At 35.2% G+C, this 22,877-nt stretch overlaps 1 protein-coding gene across 4 annotated transcripts in view; it reads right to left on the reverse strand.

Annotated features, from left to right (window-relative positions):
• The window catches only part of CNTLN (centlein), a 292,701-nt gene that overhangs the window by 43,114 nt on the left and 226,710 nt on the right, over nucleotides 1-22,877 (reverse strand). For all 4 annotated transcript variants that reach the window (XM_032307449.1, XM_032307446.1, XM_032307448.1 and 1 more), the window contains one exon: nucleotides 1,386-1,577. In XM_032307449.1, coding sequence (XP_032163340.1) covers nucleotides 1,386-1,577 — 192 coding nt within the window. The remainder of the gene's footprint in view (nucleotides 1-1,385; nucleotides 1,578-22,877) is intronic.

The following is a 22,877-nucleotide window of genomic DNA, read 5'->3' on the forward strand; positions in this document are numbered from 1 at the left end:
GTTATATTAGGAGCATGAACACTTAATTTACAGAACTGTGAACTAAAGTTTCTGTAGTAGATACAGATAAGATCAAAGTATATCTCAAAGATTTTTTCTGTAAGAAACCTAACACTGAAATAGTTTTAGTCCACTTTTTCACAAACAAACGCATCTTAAGAAAAGATGTATGCACCAAAGCTTGCACCACTATTTTTTCTCATATTTGTATTATGTAAGGTATTTAAACTTATGAAATGTAGTGGTTGAGGCAAGTTCTGCACATAAAAACTCTGAAGAAGATGGTATTTAGGAAATATCTAAATTAATATTATTATATCTATTATTAACAAAGCAAAATATTTTCAAGTAATTATACATTCATTTACTTTAAACTTCATCCTCCTATTTTATCTTCTTAGTAACCCTTCATTTAAAGATACTTTTGGAGAGTCAAGATGGCGGAGAAGTAGCAGGCTGAGACTGCTTCAGCTGGAGTGCACACCTATCATATTTTGAATTAAAAACAACTGAATCTGTTCGATAATTCAATATTCTAATGCCCTTTCAGCAGTCATAGTTACTCCATTCCTAATGGACTCTGTGCATTTCCAACCAGAACTTTCTAGTGACTCTCATTATAGTGATGGTCCCACATAGAGTGTCTTTAGAGCTCCCAGCTAGCAAAACCCACCAAACAAAATAATTAAGTATGTGAGGAATAAATGAGCATGTTTTAAACAGTATGAAAATGAACTTTCCAATTAAATATCACAAATCCTGTTTTTTACAAGGTAATTCCACTTAAACTAAGGTCAGCCTTATTTTTAAGTTGTTGATAATTTTACCTGGACTTAGTATTCTTTACAAAGAAAATGAACACGGCTTTTTACTCTTAATTCTCAGGTTTAACTTGCTAAAGTCTACCAAACCAACCACCTTTGCCCTGTGTTTCTCTCTCCCTCCATAATTTCCCTCCTCCTTTCTCATCTCCATCCAACAAACACCAAATTAAAACAGTAGCAACTGTATAGAGGGAAACAATTCTATTTATGTTGATACACTAAAGTTTGAAAGGAATTCTGTTCAGTGGAAGGAGGGATGGAGGTTAGAGGGGAGTTCAGTAGTGAAAGAGAAATGACAATGGCTAGTTTCTGCCATCTTCTAACAGGGTTCCATTGTATCTTGTCATTTTCTCAGAGATAGTGTTGTAAGTTACCAATAAGAAACTGCTAGGCTAAAAGAGAATGATGAGGTCAAATATAGTATTAATAACTTTTGAATTATTTATACCATAATTAGAATCAATATAAACATGTCTTTAAGGATCTTGGTCTTGGACTTGTAGACTCCAGAACTATGAGGAAAAGATATATGTATTCATGTTTATTAAAATTTCTAATTACCTTTAATTTACACTGCAATTGCTTCATCTCCAAATCCATGCTCCTTGAAGGACCAAGTGATGTAACTTGTATCCGTGGAACTATCACCCGGGAAACTTCTTCTGCCAAACTTGTGATTTCAGATGAGGACTCCAATTTCCTCAGCAAGTCTTCTTTTTCCCTCCGAAGCCCAGCCAAATCCAAATTTAGCTTCTTTTTTCAAAAAGAAAATAAATATAAATGTATTATAAAAAGCAATTATTTTTCACCCAATTATCAGCATAAAATCTTAATGCTAAAGAAAAAAGTGAAATTAATTCTAAAAATAATTATTATTAAAAAAAGGCAGACACTAAAAATAATTATTATAAAAACTTTACAGAAATCATAACTCCTACTTAAGGTTTTTGCTTAAGGTTGTAGGGCTTGTAAAGGTTAAAACAAAATGGGCTGGCTGCATCCAGCATCTTTCAGCTGGCTAGTCTTCACTCATGATGTGCTATTTCTTTGACTTCACATACACATGCCTGAGCCAGAGATTCACATATTTGATAACCTTGACTTCAGGACTGATGTACTTAACTGGTAAAATCCAAGCTGGAGCAGGACAAGATAACAGATGTTAGTTGTTTATTCCACTGGGTAGGTCTTACCATGCTATATGGCAGCCAAAACGCTTCTCATTTAGTAACATAAATGTTAAGTCCAATTAGCAAAAGAGGCTTATTAGAGACTTAGTTCAAATAAATAGCGTGCAAACAAATTCGCTCAGCCGAATGCATCTGATTGATAGTTGCCGAGTCCTTTTTGTAATGTTCACATAGAACTGCGCTAAACTCCTTACATTTGAATTTTTAATGACATCAACATTTTACTAAAAGACATACTGGTAATGTTTGTATGAAATAGTGTAAAAGAAACTGTCTTAATGTCGACCCTTCTCGTTCACCAATCTGCAGTCAGCAGAATGTCACCAAGCTGTAATGGCCTAACAACTCAGAGCTCCTTAAGAGGATAACTGCAGTACGATTTTATTATTCCAGAGAAGCTTATAATATGGTAGTTTAACATAAGGAACAATTAGACAAAATGGTACTAAAATCTCTCAGGGGGCAAAAAGTCTTTCTTAGTGAAAAATTCTAATGAGAAACAGCAAAAGATGTAGCCAACACGTACAGTAATATAAATATGGGACATAAGTTATTTAAGTATTAACACTATATTTAAACACAACTCTTAAGGACCTATACCAATAATTGCCTATTTCTTTATGTATATCTGTCTAGACTGTTAAATATGAATATCTCAGATATTGGGTTCAAAACTAGAGCTTGATATAGTTGATATTAGATTATGTTTTGGTAGAATAAAAAGTATGTATTGGTGAAAAAAAATCTTTGATTATATTTGACCTTATTTTTTTAAAGATTTATTTATTTATTTGAGAGGGAGAGAAACACTTGGGGGGAGGGGCATGGGGAAGGGAGAGAGAATCCCAAGCAGACTCCAGTTGGCCTATGGGTTGGATCCCATGACAGTTGAGATTGAGACATGAGCCGAGACCAAGAATTGGAAGCTTCACCAACTGCTCCACGCAGGCGCCCACTTGATTATATCTGAACTTATCATGGAGAGGCGTGGTTCTATATATTTTCAGGAAACATTCATTCATGAATTGTATCAAAGGTACCAAATAATTAATATCTAAAAGCAAACTGATAATTTCTCCACCCCTAAAAATCTTCCTGGTTATCTTCCAAGCTTGAATCCATCTCTCTCCTTGTTTATTGTCTATATCCAACCAATTGCCACGTTCTATAAATTATGTCATGTCTCTCATATTCACTCCCTCTGCCACTTTCTTAATGAAGACTCTCACTAACCCACTGAGACTACTGCAAAAGCCCTTCCCCTCCCCGCAACCCTTCCCACTTTTAAACCATCTTTTATACAACTTCCTAAAACAACACAGACCTGTTAATCCCTCATTCAAATACCCTTCAGGGGTTTCTTACCCCAGTAGGATAAAGATCAGATGTCTGTGATTATAGTAACGCTCTCTAAAATTTAGCTTCAATTTGTATTTCAGGCAAGTATCATCTGAAGGCAAACTTGCCAGCCATACCCCCAACCTGTCTGCCATTTCTACATCAATGTTTCCACACTTGGCATTTTCTTCTGCTGAGATCTCACTCATGCTTGAAGAACAGCTTAGTATTTCCTCCTTTATGAAGTCTTCTGTTCTGTCGCTTCTTTTTCTTTCACAAGTAGCTTCTCCATTCTCCCCCATTCGCTCCCATAGCACTGGGCCTATTCTTCAACCATGAACCCTAGTAAGTCCTTGAGAGAAGACTGTGCCTTCCTCCCCCAGGTATCTAAAAACAGTGCATTCTGTATGGTAAGAAACAGAAGAAAGATTCCAAAAATTGAAGTCTCCCCATTTGTAGCATGGACAGTGCTATGAAGACACATTAATTTCAGCTCATATTTACAATCTTTCTATTAGTTTATCACTATATAAATTAAAATACACTTTTTAAAGTAAAGTAATATTATCAGTGTTTACTTAAGGAGTATGCCCTGGAGCATTTATCAATCCTGAAGTTAATGCTATGCATCTAAATTAGGCTTTCTAAGATTGTAATTTGGTATGACATAACTCATGGCTGCAATTCTATGTGGAATCTCAGGCAACAGAAAATTCAACTTTGATGAGGCTTCTTTCTTCCCATGAACAGTCCCGGTAGCTTCTCTCATTTGTTAAACTGGTACGCTGTTAGATTTCTGTCTATTCCTTCCACAGCGGTAGATCCTAACACTATTAATAAATCCTTCATAGAGGAAAGACCAAGCCAATAAATATAGTTCTCTAAAAGACATGTATTGGAGATTTTAACTTTACTCTAACAATACAAAATTTATTAAATGAAGAAACACTGAAATTATGGAGACTGTAAATCACATGACTTGTAATTTACTAAAATATAAATCATATTTTCATTAACTAGTATTTAAAACCTACAATCTTTAAGAAAGGTTTCTAATATACATGCCCAGAAATGCTACAGGGCATGTGTTGAAGAAGAAGAAATAAACAAATCATATATCCCATCAGGTTGGAGTCCTTCATCCATCTGAATTTTGGACAAATAATGATGGCCCCATTACTAACTTCTCTCAGGTTAAACGTCCTATTTCTCATTTGAGATATGCTACAGATAAGACAAGAAGCATAAATAATTTTCTTTTGTGTACACTCAGCTTGGCATGTGAGACTAATTGTGGTGACCTTGTTAGAAAGAGAATATGCTTAAAATTTACCAATAAATTTAGATTACCCTTAAAATTGTTACCTTTCTTCTTTATCAAAAGCATGATTCCTATTTCCACATTATTACTTTACCATCTCCAAACATTTAAAAATATGTCATTTATATTAAAATCATAAATAATAATAAAACACATGGAGAGTCATAATTTCTGGATTTTAGCCTGGGATCTACTGCTTACCAGTTGAGTGATGCTAATTAATGCTTGACACTGTTTCCTCATTTAAAAACAAAGATGATGCTTGTCTGCCTAGCAAAGGTCATTTTGAGGGCAGAATTTAAAAAAAATATGATAGCACTTGGTAAATTTTAAAGTTACAGCATTATTGTTAATAGTTATCTTGCAGTAAATGCTATCATAAAGCATATGAAAAGTATCTTAAAGGCTGAGAACCTGGATTTTTAAAAAAATGCTTCATGATATATATAAAATATCAAGTATATATATAAACATATACAGAAAAATCCTCCCTTAAAAGATATATCAATCTTTTAAAAGTCTATTTCAATTTAAAAGTTGACTTCACTGGGAATAAGCTTATAAAGTAGAACTTAACACTATAAAAGTTTAAAATTAGACCCTAGTTATTATTTATTTAAATAGGACATTGAAGAAGCATAAGTCTCTGAGAAGTAAAGAACCCTCTAAGCAACAGTAAGAAGAAACGAAAGGTATTAGAGAATTTGTTCTTCCATAAAGTGCTCTGGGGGAGGCAGAATCCTCAAAGGACCCCCAATGACCCATGCCCTGTAAAATATCTTCCCCTCCTATGTGGGTGAGACTTGCGAATGCAATGGGCTATCACTCCCATGATTGTATTATTTGCATATGTTATATGCAAAAGGCATTCTTTAAATTATGGTCCCTAATCACATGACTTTGAGTTAATCAAAAGCAAAATTATCCTGGCTGGTCCTGATCTAATCAGGTAAGGCCTTTACAAGAAATACAGGGGCCCTCCTGAGGTCAGAGAGATTCCCCTGCTGGCTTTGAAGAAGTAAGTGGCCAGGTTGTGGAAGGATGGTGGAGAGGATAGTAAGACAAGAACCTCAGGAAAGCCTCAGGTTTGAGGACTGAGAATGGTCCTTGACTGGGAGTCAACAAGAAAACAGGGACCTCAGTTCTACAGTCATAAGGAACTGAATTTTTCCAACAAACATGTGAGCTTGGAAGAAAAGCCCAAGCTCCAGAAAGGAAGGTAGCCTAGAAGACAGGCTGATGTGTTACTCTGTGACAACACAGCCTTGTGATACTCTGAGAACAGGGCTTCACTAAGCTGTGCCAGACTCATCACCCGTGGAAACTGTGACTTAATGAATGTATATGTTGCTTCTAAGCAGCTAAGTTTGTGGCAATTCGTTATGGAGCATGGAAAACTAATGTTGAGTCCCCATTTTTAAAAAATAAGCCTCTTTCTTAAATCTTGTTCTCTTATTGCCACCCTGCCCACCTTGAACAAGTATCTCCAACCCCAAAGAGTATAGTTTGTATAATGTCCTCATTTGGATTTAATTTTTTCTTTATCCATAATTTTGTGTTAATTTTCTCTTCAATTGCCTTAAAAATGATCTCATTTTCTCTGCTAGAAATATAAATTGCCTCTAGATCTACATCTTACAGTTTAATTGCCAAGCAAAAGCCTAAGGCCAGACGCTTCCTTTTACTGCACTCAACAGTAACTGTGGAACCCCACAAACCAAGTGAATAGGCTCTCTTGACAGACTTTCCCTTGTTCTCATGCATGATAGTTTGTTCAGTTTATTCAAGAAATAAAAATTTCTTTTATTCTGGGTCCCAACATAACATTTTCTAGAAGATTTCATTAGGAAATGTCTAGACTCAGAACTGACTCAGTGTCTAGCATTTAGTTTTTAAATACACAGAGCATAGTAGTAACTGTTCTAACTCTGTTTTCAGTGATAAACAAAAAAGTGACAGTCCTTGCCTTCACGTAGCTACCAGTCTAAACCTTAGAAATATACAAGGATTAACTACAGTAAGCGCTATGAAGAAACAAAACAGGGAGCTAATGGAAATGCTGTTGCCTTCACATCCCATCTGGTAAGCCCAGTTACAGCCAATTTCCTTCCACATATGCTTCCTGGTCTGTTTTGTCAGACGTTTCCTAGAAGCTAGGTGTAATATTAAAGGCTACAGCTAGGTCTACAACCACCTTGATTTCCAACTTTTACTCTAGAGAAGCTATCTGCCCAAACACTGAGGAGTAAACTGAGGCCAACTGTGACGAGAAGGAGGATCTCTTTTCCAGCAGGAAGCCTTGGTAAACATTTTAATATTCAAAAATGAATTTTAGAAAAACTAAAATTGGGCTGATGGAAAATATCCTAGGTCCAAGGGAAATGAAGCAAAGGGTTTAGAAAAAAAAAATCAGAATTGAAAGAATCATTTCCCTGATCACTCCCCAAAATAATGTATTTTTAGATACTTTAATCTTGGTGTCTCCAAAGAATAAAATAATCAACATCTGACTATTTAATGGATATGATGCTAGTCATGGCATGGGAAAAGAAAACACTTGTGAGCACTCACTAGTTTAGGAGCAGTGCTCGAGGGAAGAGGACAGGGTAGGTGGTGCAGCTCTTTTGATTCTTTTCTTTTCTTTTAAGATTTTATTTATTTACTTGAGAGAGACAGAAAGAGAGAGAGCATGACCAAGGGAAGATCAGGGGGACAAGTGGGCTCCCCACTGAGCATGGAGCCCGAAGGGGAGCCCAATGCAGGGCTCAACATGGGGCTCAACGTGGGGCTCGTTCCCAGGACCCTGAGATCAGGACCTGAGTTGAAGTCAGGTGCTTAACTAACTGAGTCACCCAGGGGCCCCAAGAGACTGATTCTTACCTAATGTTTTTTGATGGACAGTAATCACTCTATAGCACTGAAAGACACTGTTCAGTTCTCCCCATGTTTTTCACCACTGGACTGGAAACTTAAAGTAATGAATTATCTATAAACTTCAGAAAACAGTTTTAGTTAGGACAGTGGGATCTGAAATGTAGACACATGTCAATTCTAGAAAATCCAGCCTAACGTGAGGTTGAATGGGCCACAGGAGCAGGGTGTCTGAGAAGCCTAAGAAAAAAATAGTTGGTGGGAGAAGGAGAAGGATTCTTTCCAGTCCATACTAGGGAAAAGGTTAGGTGTCAAATATTGGAAAAGGTCAGTCAGTAAAACAGAGTAAAATGTGAGGGTTGGCTCTTATCTCTAACAATAGTGGAGAATCTGACTTTTCTTTCTCCTTGTGAAACCCAAAGCCCTTGACAGTCAAAGTAAGGAAAAACAATAATCATTCAGTGGCAACTGTGTGGTCACAGTTACTTCACCCAAATCTTTTGTCTTAAATTCTACATAAGACTGAGAGTATGAAATGATGTTATTTCATGTTGAACATACAAATAAATTGATTTACATCTCACAATCAGATTATTCTGGTTCACACTTAAACAGAGGCAGCAATCTGAGAATCTTACTATTACAACTTTAAAAAAATTACTACATAATAATTTTGTTACCAGAATTAAAGCAAAAAAGACTGGAGAGAAAATTCTAGTTGAGTAATACCTACATAAATTCTATAGGCAAGAACCTCCTAGAAAGTCACTGTGATCTTAATCTTATTTCTCCTTCCTGTGAATAAAATCGATATTCCTTCAATGGGAATACAAGTCTTCCTTGACTTATGATGGGGTTACATCCTGACAAACTCATACTAAGTTCAAAATATTGTGGCCCAAAAATGCATTTAATACACCTAACCTACCAAACATCAGAGCTTAGCCTTGTATACCTAAAATGTGCTCAAGACACTTACATAAGCCTACAACTGGGCAAAATCATCGAACGCAAGGCCTGTTTCATAATAAAGTGTTCAATATTTCAAGTAAAGGGCTAGTATCCAAAATCTATAATGAACTTATCCAACTCAACACCCAAAGAACAAATAATCCAATTAAGAAATGGGCAGAAGACATGAACAGACATTTCTGCAAAGAAGACATCCAAATGGCCAACAGACACATGAAAAAGTGCTCAACATCACTCGGCATCAGGAAAATACAAATCAAAACCACAGTGAGATACCAACTCACACCAGTCAGAATGGCTAAAATTAACCAGTCAGGAAATGACAGGTGTTGGCAAGGATGCAGAGAGAGGGAAACCCTTCTACATTGTTGGTGGGAATGCAAGCTGGTGCAGTCACTCTGGAAAACAGTACGGAGGTTCCTTAAAAAGTTGAAAAGAAAGCTACCCTATGACCCAGCAATCGCACTACTGGGTATTTACCCTAAAGATACAAATGTAGTGACCCAAAGGGGCACGTGTACCCAAATGTTTATAGCAACAATGTCCACAATAGCCAAACTATGGAAAGAACCTAGATGTCCATCAACAGATGAATGGATAAAGAAGATATGGTATATATATGTATACAATGAAATACTATGCAGCCATCAAAACCCCTGAAATCTTGCCATTTGCAATGACGTAGATGTAACTAGAGGCTGTTATGCTAAGTGAAGTAAGTCAATCAGAGAAAGACAATTGTCATATGATCTCTCTGATATGAGGAATTTAAGAGGCGGGACAGGGCGTCATGAAGGATAGGGAGGGAAAAAGATAAAACAAGATGGAACCAGGGAGGGAAACAAACCATGAGACTCTTAATCTCAAGAAACAAACTGAGGGTTGCTGTGGGGAGGGATGGGGTGGCTGGTTTATGGACATTGGGGAGGGTATGGGCTATGGTGAGTGCTATGAATTGTGTAACACTGATGATTCACAGACTATTTGTAAGACTGAAGCAAATAATACATAACATGTTAATAAAATAAAATAACAAATAAATAAATACTGTAGTGAAAGTAAAAAAGAGAATGACTGCATAGATACATAATGGTTATAAGTACATTGGTTGTTCACCCTCATGATCGCGTGGCTGACTGGGAGCTGCCGCTGCTCCCCTGCCCAGCCTCACAGAGAGAGCTGGACCACATTACACTAGCCCAGGAAAAGACCAAAAATCAAACTTCAGAGTACAATTTCTGTGGAATGCTTACAGCTTTCAAATTATCATTAAGTGGGAACATGGTAAGTTAGGGACTGTTGCTATTATTCTTTTGCAAGAAAAAAAAAACTGAAAGAAATAAAAATTCTGTATTGTCCATTTAAAAGACTTAATTAAAACGTTATATGAGTTAAAAAGAAAATTACATGGGTTTCTAGGTTATCAGTAGAATATTTCCCATACAAGTACTTACAAGTACTTATATGTGCTTTACAAGTACTTACCTAAAAAGATAAACAGTTCAGATTAATAATTCCTTCAAGTTACTAACAAATTTTATAAACTGAAAGCACGAGTTTTTCTTTGTGATATTTGAGATCTTCAAGAAAAAGAATTAAAAATTAAAACTACCACCAACCAAAAAAAGAAGAAGAACAAAGATCTCAGGCAGAAATGGAATTATTTATATAACAAAATTTCTTATGAAAAATACACTGAGTTACTACATCACTCATTTATAAACTATTTTCTGACAAATGCAGTTATTAAAAGCCTACAGTATGTTTCACAAAATGTCAAGCAAATGAAGGTAATATAGAGGACTTTTTACCAATGCTTTTGCTAGTAGTTAGACTTCAGTAGCCTTTAGAGACCATTAAGTACCCTTTGGCTAATTGGCCAATGGAAGATTAATCCTCTTTTTATTCTAGCAGCACTATTTTAACACCCTTTACACTCTGTCAGTGTAGTGTCTGAATGACAAAATAATATTGTGCATGAATAATAAGCAGAAAAGTTAAATTAACATCTCATGTTTCACATGCCATACCAATGTGTCAGAAGAACTTTCTTTTTAAGTCACTGACATTCAACTTTTTAAAACAATCTCATGTTGACATCTTATTGAGGTGAATCTTCCTAATTACTGCTAATTGCCTATCAAGAAAAAAACTCTTTTCGTGAAGTGAAGTTGTCTAGTACAGATGAACGTAGCTCCAGTGTGCACATTAAAGACAAAGCATGACACCTGATGTGCTACTTTGTTATAAGGTCATACTAAATATGGTTTGCAATTAACAAAGCCGTTTTTTATGGTACTGGAAATGCCAATCTGTCTTGATGCGTTCAAATTAGGTTCTATCAAAGAAGTATGGATATCTGCATATGGATAAGAGACATGCTACTTCCAGTAACATGTACAGGAAGTAAAATTAATTCAATGCCCTTACACTTTGTGATGGGAGTTCTAAGTGATGCCCAATTAAATAGTTTTATAAATGTGTTTGAATATGATTTCTCAAAATGAAAATCAAATATAATATTATTATAAAGGCCAAATTGTTTTAAAACAGTTTACTAATACTTTTCTCAAAACAGCCCCAAAACTGAAAACATTTAACACGTACACTTTAATTTGTACTAATAGTTTTGATGTGATAAGCATTTATAGTAAATATTAACCTAAGCAATAACGGCAATATAATGTGTTTCAAAATAATCAGAATAACTAACCTAATGACTTTTAACTGGATTGAAGTTAAACCACATCGCTTACACTTCTTCCCCCAAAACTATGGAAAAAGGTTCAGGAAAAATGTATTATTACGACATTTGGAAAACTAATAAAGCTGACTTTCCAATATTTGTGGGAAAACTATCATTATCTGATTTATTCATAGCAAGAGGAACTCAACTATAGGTTTATTGTTATTTCCAATCCCCTGTTCTAGTTACTAAAATAAATGCCCCTTCAAGACTTACACAACCAAGTACGAAATACAAAAAAAGATATTCAGAACAAGAAGAATATCCAGAACGATTCATCATCATCACTCTTGTAAGAATTTTTCAATGTTCATATGGTAATATTATCAGATCAGTCTCAGCCCTCCTAGACATTCGATATGCACAAGATATGCTTACTAATGACCACTAAGGAAGGTGCAGTGATTCCCATTCTGATTCCCTCCCCAAGAGAAAATGCAAGCAGCAATACATATGCCATTCCAAAGAAGAAACCGAGCACTTGTCTTTCTAAACCTTTTTGCACTTTCCTTCTGCTTTCACTGCTTAAACTCAGCTAATTCAACACAGAAGTATCTATTCCTCACTCATTCTATACCTATTCTCCTCATTCTAGGCTTCCTCCATCCCCTTTGTCAATACTTAGTTCAGTTGCGTAAGCTGTAAGGGGGCAGGACAGAAAGAATCCACCCCAATTAAACCACTAAAACAATGAAGAAAAAGGAAAAAAAAAACAAACTTCCCAAATCACCAAAAACAATAGTTGATATTTCACAGTAATATTAATACTGTATCTAAGTAAAGAACAGCCATAACATTTTAAATGAAGTTATAGATAGTGACTGAGCTATTAGGAACGAAGGCTACCAAATTCTAGGATTATCTGCAGAAGTCTCATGAAGATTGTCTCATTCTCCTTTAATTAAACTTGGTTTTCCTACGAAACAGATTTCAATACTTTTATTCGATTGTTTTCCCTTCCTAGTGGGGTGATTTACTTATTGTACTGTATAAAAGGCCTTTGTGAATAGGCTTAAAGAAACTAATACTCATGTATAGTATTTTACTAACTGGAAGTGAGAATCTAGATAATTAAAATTTGCTCATAATACTTTATACCAAATTCAAAGGTCATTGATATTCCTTAAAATAATCTTTGAATTCAAAAAATTTACACTAGATCAGGATATGTTTCTGTAATTCATATTTTCAAAAGATAAAACCATTTTCAATTAGTAAGCTACTAAAATACATGTATATCAACATTAAATTTATTTATATAACACTGGAATCAATTCATAGAATCGATTGGAATTTATTGGAAATAAATCCAAAGGTTTAAATCATCATTTCTAGCTCCAATTTTATATATTCAAACTACTAAAAGGATATACATTTCTTAAGTATATGCTAAATGTGAACAGCATCTTAATACTTATTGAAATATTTAACTGAGAGGGTCAATAGTTAATAGCATGTCTTCCCTCAATTGTACTAGAGCATAAGCTCTGAAACAAATTACTTGGATGAAAGCCAGTCAGGGAATTTCAAAAATCCTACAACTCATTACAAATTTAATAGCAGCAATACTAAGTATTCATATAATTTTGATTACATTTATAAATATACCTTATTGGGGCGCCTGGGTGGCTCAGTGAATTAAGCCGCTGCCTTCGGCTCAGGTCATGATCTCAGGGTCCTGGGATCGAGCCCTGCATCGGGCTCTCTGCTCAGCAGGAGCCTGCTTCCCCCTCTCTCTCTGCCTGACTCTCTGCCTACCTGTGATCTCTGTCTGTTAAATAAATAAATAAAATCTTTAAGATATATATAGATATAGATGTAAAATCTATATCTATATATATTTTATATCTATATCTATATATATCTATATATATACACACACACATACACACACCTTATTAAAATTCTCAAGCGATGGGGTGCCTGGGTGGCTCAGTGGGTTAAAGCCTCCGCCTTCAGCTCAGGTCATGATCCCAAGGTCCTGGGATTGAGCCCCACATCGGGCTTTCTGCTCAGCATAAAGCCTGCTTCCCTTCCTCTCTCTTTGTCTGTCTCTCTGCCTACTTGTGAACTCCGTATATCAAATAAATAAATAAAATCTAAAAAAAAAAATTCTCAAGGGAAACAATAATGTTTTCTCTATTTCCTTTGTAAGTTTCATAAGATTTAAGAGAGTAAAAGCATGGACATTTCTTTAAAAGAATGGTTTTTGCAAACTTTGGACCTGATAAGATAAAAGGTTACTGATAACATCTTAAGTGGGATTTTTTAAAAATTAAAAATTAACATATGTGAAAATTACTAAAAAAATTATTAAAAAAGAAGCCCATGGCATAAAGTAGAAATTTCTTTTAAAGCAGGAAAGAAGATTTACAAAGCTTGGATTTAAATGATATTATACAAGGTATTTCTCAGAGGTTTCATTAAAAAGCTCTTTTTTAAAAAAGGCTCTTTTTTTTAAACACAAAAATTTCAGACAGGAACTTTTTCCATCATCCTTCACTCCATTTTCTATCTAGAATTGTCTTCTGTTTATCACGTTCTTTCAAATAGTAAGCCTTAACCTAACAGAGTAATCACTTAATAAATTTGTGCTATGTGAAATATTCAGATTCATATAGATCTTTAGGAAGAGGGTAGTCTAATTTTTTATTAATTGAGCTGGTTTCTCTGCTTTCCTCCTGTAACAGTGGTTCTGAAAGAATACTTAGGACTTAGATATGTATTTTGGAAATTAGAGTGGCACTGAAATGGGTGAGAGGTAGGAGCACCAGATACAGCAGAATGTGGACATCAGTCCTGCCCAACAGAAACTGCCCTGTTTCCTGCCCGAATTTTAAATTTCCTCCCAGTTACTTCTGTAGATGAAAAATATGCATATAATGAAATGAACCTAAATCCTAACCAAAATTACATATAAACAAAGTATTTTTCCCCCTGTGGGCCAGAAATTTATAAACCATGTAAATCAAGGAAAGATTGAAAGACGAGAAAGAGAAATCTTTCTTTTCTGGGGTCTAAGCTATAAGGATGTCACCATATGGCCAGGGACACATGAAAAAGATGGCCAGAGAGGAAGAGCTGTGAGATAAGGACGAACACTGAAGACGTAAGTCTGGTTTCAGGTACCACTGCTCTTCACAAGGCTGTTCCCTGAGGCAGTTCGTCCTTTGATTTGGTGAACTTCTTTTTTTTCTTTTTTTTTAGTTTGAGTTTAGTTTCTGGTATTTGCTCTCAAGAGGGTTCTGCTAACAAAACCTTCTAAGGAAAGTCCAACAAGCTCCTCCCTGTTATTCTATCTTTAATTTCTCTATGGCATCCTACATTGTGAAACAGCACTTCTCTTTTGCTCATAACGAATTTTCCCTACCTTGTTTCTGTATCACAGCACTCTCCTACTTCTTCTCATTCCTCTCTGTCCATATATAAGATACTCCCCCAAATTTATTACCTTACTAGAAAAATGTGTTCTACCTCCACCATTATTTCTCTCGAATAATGGAATTGACAGGTTTCCACATTTTTATGATATATATCAAATATGCAGTAGCTACACAAAGAAAAATACAATGAACACTGACTCATGTGTTAACCATTCAACAAAGACACTGTGTTGTCAATAGAGTTGAAGACTATGAACCCATCTTCACTGACTCACCAGAAATAATCATTATCTGAACAACTTTGGTATTCATCATTGCCTTACATTTCTTTACACTTTTGATACATATATGTGTATTTCCAAAACAAACATAGAGTGATTTTAAGACCTTTCCTTTTCACATTTTAACATCACTGAAATTGGGATGCATCTTCCATTCCTGGATACCATATAATTCCTGCTATTACTTAAATAATATTTATTTTTTAAGAGTGCATATATTGCTGACTTCTGGCAAATACAATACCATCATCTTAGCATATATTGACTTTATAACCAGCAATCTTGCTGAAATCTATTATTAACTTGTCTTGAGATTCTGTGCAGACAACTAATGATGTTTTGTGTCTGCTGTGCAGACAACTAGTGTGCAACAACTAATGATGCTTTCGCTTCTTCATTTCTAACACTTTTAACTTTCATTTCTTTTTCTTAGTTCCTGTATCCTCTAGTACAACATCTAAGACAAGCAATGATAGCAGACATAAATATCTTTCTCCTGATGGTAAAAGGAATGGTTTTTACGTCCACCATTAAGTATGATGGCTGTTTTAGGTTTTTGGTACATAATTTTTTAACAGAATAAGAAAGTTCTCTGCTGTATTTCATTTACTAAGAGATTTTTATCATGAACAGGTATTTAATTGTATAAAAATACTGTCTTCGGGTTTTTCATTGTCATAAAAATTAATGTAACACAAGACTTATCCTCTTAACCCATCTGTAAGCATATAGTACAGTATTTAAACATCCCTCTCAGCATACTTACACTGCATCCATGTTTTGATATGCTGTGTTTTCATTTCATTTCTCTTGTGGTATTTTCTAATTTCCCTAGTGACTTCTTCTTTGACCCACTGGTTAAAAGTGTGTTGTTTAACTTCCATATATTTGTGGGTTTTATAGTTTTCCTCCTGCTATTGATTTCTAGTTTTAGTCCATTGTGGTCAGAAAAGATACTTTGTATGGTTTCAATTTTCTCAAATTTAAGACTTATTTTGTGGCCTAACATGTGGTCTACCCTGCAGAATGTGCCATGTGCACTTGAAAAGAATACTGTAGTTGGGTAGAGAGTTCTGTATAAGTCTGGCAGGTCCAATTAGTCTATAGTGTTCTTCAAGTTCTCTATTTCCAGATTCTTTTCAGATCATTCATATACCTCTGTTTCTTTAGGGTCAGTTTCTGGAAATTTATTTTGTTCCTCTGATTCAGCCATTTTACTGTTTCTTTATGTTCCTTATAACTTTGGGTTGCTATCCATGCACTTGAAGAAACATCCACTTCTTCCTCTTTACAAACTGGCTCACATACAGAAAAACCTTCACCAGGATCAGCCCCAGCTCGAGATTCTGGAAACTCTCAAAAGTTCCCTGTGGATATGACTTGTCTGAGCCAGTGTGTGTAGATTTCTAATTAAATACATTTTCTGTTTGTTTACTTTGTTTACTTCCCAGGCGCTCATAATCTCAGCATTGCTTACTCTGGGGCCTGTCTGCTATACTGGGGTCCGTAGAGCAGCAACATGCCAACCAAGCTCTTTTTTTATTCTCAGCAGCCCCAGACTTCTACCTAGAGTACGCCCAGTTCCACGTTGTCCCAACTGGGCTAGACAGAAACGAGTTTCTCAGGCAGGCCCTGCAGAGCTGGGACATTGTACACACACCCCATTCTTCTTCTTTCCATATCGGCTTGTCTGCTGCACCAAAGGCCTTGTGGAGCAGCAGCATGCCATCTAGCTCTTGTCTAGTTCTTAGTGGTTCCCAGGCGTCTAGAGTATATGGGTCCTGTCTGAGGTTTAAGATGAGCAAGAAACAAGCCCCTCAGGCACTCTCCTCCTTAAAATCTGCAACAGTGGATACCTGTTCCCTCTTCTCTCTCTCTCTCTCCCTCCCTGAGAGAGGAACTTCTGCTTCAAGCTGTATCAGCTTCTGTCTAGTGTGGCAGGGGTCCTCTGCAACAGCAGCAGGCCATCCAGCTCTTTTGGTTCTCAGTGGCCTCTAGGCATCTGGAGTATGACAGATCCCATCCATGCTCTGAGACAGGTGAAAAAGCAGCCATTCCCACAGGCTTGCTGAAAAGCCAGAAGGTTGGACATAAGGTCCAGTATACTCCTTCTCTCCTCAGGGAGGACCCACAAACCAGGAGTTTCTTCCGGATCACACGGCAGTATGATTGCAGGAGGGACTAAGTTGAAGGAGTGCCCCACCAATCTGAATACGGCTAGCTGCACACTCCCGAGGGGTGCCTTTTCATTGGTTTCTGGATTTTTCACAAAAGGAATTGGCCTGAGTATTGTTGCTGAATTGGTTTCTCTATGGGAAAAAGGGTCTGGTGCTTCCCTCAAATTCTGCCATCTTCCTGATGTTGCTTTAGATTTTCTGCATCTTTAATACATTTCCCCCTTTCTTTGTTGTAGTAATGAATTATATAAACAATTTTTCTAATGATGAAATAAGCTATTTTACTTCTGGAATTATCCTCATTTGTGATATTTATTTATCATAGTTTGATTAGATTTGTTAATAGTTTAGGAATATTTATCCATATTCATAGCTGAGATGAACCTTTAATTTTCCTTTCTCATATTTTCCTATATTGTTATTGTGTTACAATTATAGTACCCTCATAAAATGAGGTGAAATTTACTTCTCTTTCTTCTCTTCTTTGGGAAAATGTGTATGCCTAGCAGAACTTACATATGAAACTCAAATTTCAATCTCACAAACTGTTCATAGTGTGGTATTACATTTTATTGATAGCTTTATTAAGGTATAATTTACATAGATGAAATTCATCCATTTTTAAAGCATCTGATTGAATGATTTTTAGTATATTAATAGAGTTGTGCAATTATACCAAACGCTAAATTTAGAACATTTCCATCACACCAGAAAGAAACCTCATGCCCACTTACAGACATTTCTTTCCCAACTCCGTGCCTATGCAGTCTCTAATCTACTTTTTGTCTCTATAGACTTTGCCTTTTCTGGACATTCCATATAAATGAAATGTTATTTTGTTTGATCTTCAGACACTGACTTCTTCCCACTGGGCATATTTTCAAGGTTTACCCATGTTGTAGCCTGTGTCACTACTTCACTCCTTTTTTATTGCTGAATGATTACCCATTATATGGGTGTTTGGTTGTTTCCACTTTTGGGCTATTATGAATAACGCTGCTATGAACATTCACGTAACAATTTTTATTTATTTTTTAATTTTTTAATATCTTATTTATTTATTTGACACAGAGAGAGAGATCACAAGTAGGCAGAGAGGCAGGCAGAGAGAGGGGAAGAAGCAGGCTCCCTGCTGAGCAGAGAGGTCGATGCGGGGCTCCATCCCAGGACCCTGAGATCATGACCTGAGCTGAAGTCAGAGGCTTAACCCACTGAGCCACCCAAGCACCTCTAGGTACAGTTTTTATGTGAACATCTGTTTCCAGTTTCTTTGGCATACACCTAAATGGAACTGCTGGATCATATGGTAGGTCTATAATTTGCCTTTTGAGGGACTGCCAAACTGTTTTCCAAATTAGTGCATTACTTTCCATATCCCACCTGCAACGTATGAAAGTTTTAGTTCATCCATATCCCCATCAATACTTGCTATTTTTTATCAATTTATTAGTATCAATGATCCACCTTTTAGTTTTTTTTTTATCTTGTCTACTGCATGTTTGCTTTCTACAATATTAAGTGTTGTCCTTATCTTAATATGTCCTTCTTTTTATTTTTTTTGGGATTATTTAATTGCTCATTCTTAAATTGAATGTAACCAATTACACTGGTAGCTCATTAATTTTTAACCTTTCTCTAGTTTTACTGCATTTAAAGGTATACATTTCCATCTGAGTACCATCTTACCTGTACTCTGCAAGTTTTGATATCATTTAATTTGAAGTATTCTTTCATTTTTAAAATTTTCTTCTTTGATCCATTAGTTATTTGGAAATGTCTCTATAAGTTTGCATCAGAATTTTCAAAGTTAAGCTTTTAAATTGATTTCTAATTTCACTTATGTTAAACAATGTTTTTTATATGACACCAAATATTTAAAATTTGTGAAGAGCTTTTTTTGGTTTAATTTTGTGAATATTTTTGATAAATATTTAGAGCAAGTTATCTTAAAAATAGTTAAGATTTGCCATTTTTGCATTATATATTTTGAGCCCAAGTTATTAAATGTTCATATTTATATATATTAAGTGTTTATATGTTAGTTTTATCTGTTCTCCTTTAGAGCAAAATTCTATGAGATGACTCTAAAAAGGATGCACATTTAACTATATTCTCCAATTCCTCTCCTTCTCTTCCCATTTCTTAGTTCCTCTCAAGGACCTACACTAGTCAGCAGCATTTGACATCGTTAGTCATTCACTAGTCCTTGAAATCCTTTCATCATTTGGCTTTTGGATACTCCATGCCCTTGGTTTTCTTTCTACTTAACTGGCTTCTCCTTTTCTAGTCCTTTCCCTTCTGTCCAAACTCCAAAGGTTGGAGGGCCCTGGGCCCAGACCTTGGACCTCCTCTCTTTTTTATCTACCTTTACTCCCTAAGTGGGTTCCATCCAGCTTCACATTTTAAAATATGATCTAAATACTCATAACTTCAAAATTTCATACCTCTAGCCCTGGTCTCTCCTCTACATTAGACACTCAAATATCCTGCAGCTCACTTGATACCATCACTTCAGTGACAAATTTCCATTGGGTCCAGTGGTAAACTGTCAGCGACTTTAGCTCTAGAGATGTACATCTTTTTGTTGTTATGTTCTATATATTTAAATGGTGTACATTTATATTTGTTATATTTTGTCCAACTTTCTTGGTATGTTCATATGAAGATTTTTTCTCCCACAATATTTATCATAAAATATTATCACAAATAAAGTCTATCAACTTTCTAGTCACTTTAATTAGAATACTGATAGATATCTTCAATTCTTCACTTTGTTTTTTTTTTATCTTCCCATCTAGGATTGGTCGTCAAACTCTGTGTGTTATACCATTATAAAATCCCTTGTTTTCTTTTCTTTCTACTTCTACTGGTATCCTCTAGATTTTTGTCATCGTTTGCTGTAATATTTAAACAGTCTCTTATTTGCATGTTTCCATTTAATTTCTACTTTCTCAAAGTTTAGTCTCACACCTAACTGTACAATAGTACCACCTGAGAGCTTTTAGCAAGGTACGATCACCACCAGATATCCAGATTTAACTGGTCTAGGGCAGGGCCTGGGCGTGAGTATTTTTTTAAAGCTCGCCAGGTGAGGAGAACACATAGCTAGATTTGAGAACCACAGCTATACTAGATTATTCACTAGTCTCAACAAACTTCTTTCTTGCCTTGATGCCTTTTCAAGATTTCCCTCTTCTAATGGTTTTGTTCCACTATACAACTTTCAAAATGAAACTAAACTGTAAGTCTAAGCACAAATGCTACCTCCTCAAAAGTCTTACTAAATAATGACTATGATGAATGACTGTATTTTTCCATCCACTACATAGCCATGGTGTATGTTACACACACACACACACACAAACACATGATAGATAGATATTATAATTTCTTTGTATTATGATATACATGTTCACCTCTGCTAGTAGTATATTATATAAGTTTCAAAGATTATGTTTAATTCATTGTTGAGTATCCTATTATTAAGGCCTTACCTGTGTTAGGTATATTAATCTAAAACAAATCATAACAAATATATCTATCCATGTGCAAACCAAAATTTTAGGCATTTAAAACCAAACTCTAAAATACATGCATAGTTAAATATCACAATGATTCCATAGTGGGGAAAAATGTTATAATTTGTCACTTCTAGGCATATTGGTATTTTAATGAGACACACTTACCTGAAAGGATACTGATGCAAAGAATAAAAACACCACTAGGAACATAAGACTGTGCAATATATTACAACACTGGCTCATTATAAACAGAAAATAAATTTCTAACTGATGTTTTCAGGTCCTATTTTCTTATCTTACTATTTTTTGTGTAAGATCACAAGTGCATCTGAAAACAGAGTATAAGATGTATGATTTTACAGTACATAGCGTTCTGTGTGATAATAATCATTCCTTACAAAGTCTAATATAAGACACAGACATTCTGTTAACAAATATCACTTGGTTCATCTAGAAGATAAGACATAGGAATAAGACAGTCACGTCCAATTCCACATGGATTCTCAGCTCAGATCCTGGTTTTTGCACAGTTTACCTTGCGAACATGATCCGAGTGACATTTCACAAATTCCTGGATAAATGTTGCTACACTCTGCTAGGAGAGAGACAGGCTGTGTCATGCACAGATCAATAATAGCACTGTGTTTCATCAGCTTCAAAATCAAAAGTGCTTCATCTGGCAAAAGCCATGGCCCTAGAGAATCTGACATATATAAACCGAATACCCTACAAGGAATGTGTACTACATAAGCTACTGGGGTAAGATAAAAGAAAACTCTGGAGATTAGCAATGAAGTACAATAAGGGAGTAGTTTTCTACTTCATTATTACTAGAGATATGAACACAGACCACAAAAAGGAAAATGAGGGTATTTAACATTCTACAATTGCTGACAGAAAAAAAAATAAGTCCAGTACAATTTAACACTTCAGTCTTTTAAGTAAGAGTTATATAAATAAATATAAACCAAAGATAAATGTAAGTTTAGGAAATAATAGCAATCATATAATCTACACAAATGAAAATGTTTTATGGAGATCCATAAAATACGATCCTTTTAGAATTACAGGGTTTCCTAAAAGACTCTTCAGATATAATGGTATCCTCAAAGTTTATATGATAGATGAACCTAAAAACCTTAGATATTTGTTGAATGGGTTATGCTGTTTTCATTAATTCAGGATCAGTCCTTTATTTGGGTTTTGATTAAGTTAATTGAAGATTAACTGGTTAATGCAATTGGACAAGAGCTGAAACAAATTTGAAAATTCAAATCCTAAAAATGAACCTGCTTTAAGATTGCAGTTGCCAAAAAAGTTTCTGAAAACAAAATTTGCTGTTGGAGAATTTACCTTTATCTAACTCAGAGGGCAAGGGAATCAAGAATTCATCAAGATATCAGAAGATATAATAATGCTTAATCACAAAATAAACAGCAGTCTATATTTATGACACGTATGTGGAAATATTACACATAAACTCTAAGATTACTTGGGGACACTCCAGTTGAGGAGTTACAGAAAAATCAGATTAAAGGCTATTAGGCAGCAATGGCTTAGGGTGAAAGTCTGGTTCTCCAGCCCATATTTTATAAAGTATCTCTTCTGTAACTTTTGGAAATATTGTTATGCCCCTAGGGATTGGTTAGTACTGTTATTAATATAGAGAAATAGCATTTTGGGGGGACAAAAAGGAGTATCTTTTTCCTGCAGAAAACATGTAGGGCCATTTTGCAAATCAGGGTGTGGAAAATTAAATGCTTAGAATTATAAGAATGGCAACACAAATAAGTGAAGTGGGCCTAGTGGGATTTTTGACAAAAAGAAGAGAGTATGCCTCATTCTCCTTGAAAGCACCATAAGACTAATACTGCTGACTCTCATATCAAAACCATAACTCCCAATACTTTCACGATGTTATATAATTTATCAATTGATCTGTCAACTTTTTAGTCCTTTCCTACAATGTTTTCTATGCCTTCACTTCCTCAATATAAATGAATATTCAGTCTTGACTTACCTGTTCTTCTAATTCTCAAATTGATTCTCTAGTTCCTATTCACAAAAGTCTGTAGGATATTTTCACTTACATGACGCATAACCACCTCAACTTAATAAATTACAACAGAATTATTTTTTGCTAAACTTAGAAAAGGAGAATGGCTCTGGGAAATGTTATATGCAAGAAGTGATATTATGAACTAGACTTTAAGTGATGTGCTAGATTTAGAATGACGTAAAGAAAAGAGGAAG

This window comes from Mustela erminea, chromosome 12 (assembly GCF_009829155.1).
Source record: "Mustela erminea isolate mMusErm1 chromosome 12, mMusErm1.Pri, whole genome shotgun sequence".
NCBI lineage: Eukaryota > Metazoa > Chordata > Mammalia > Carnivora > Mustelidae > Mustela > Mustela erminea.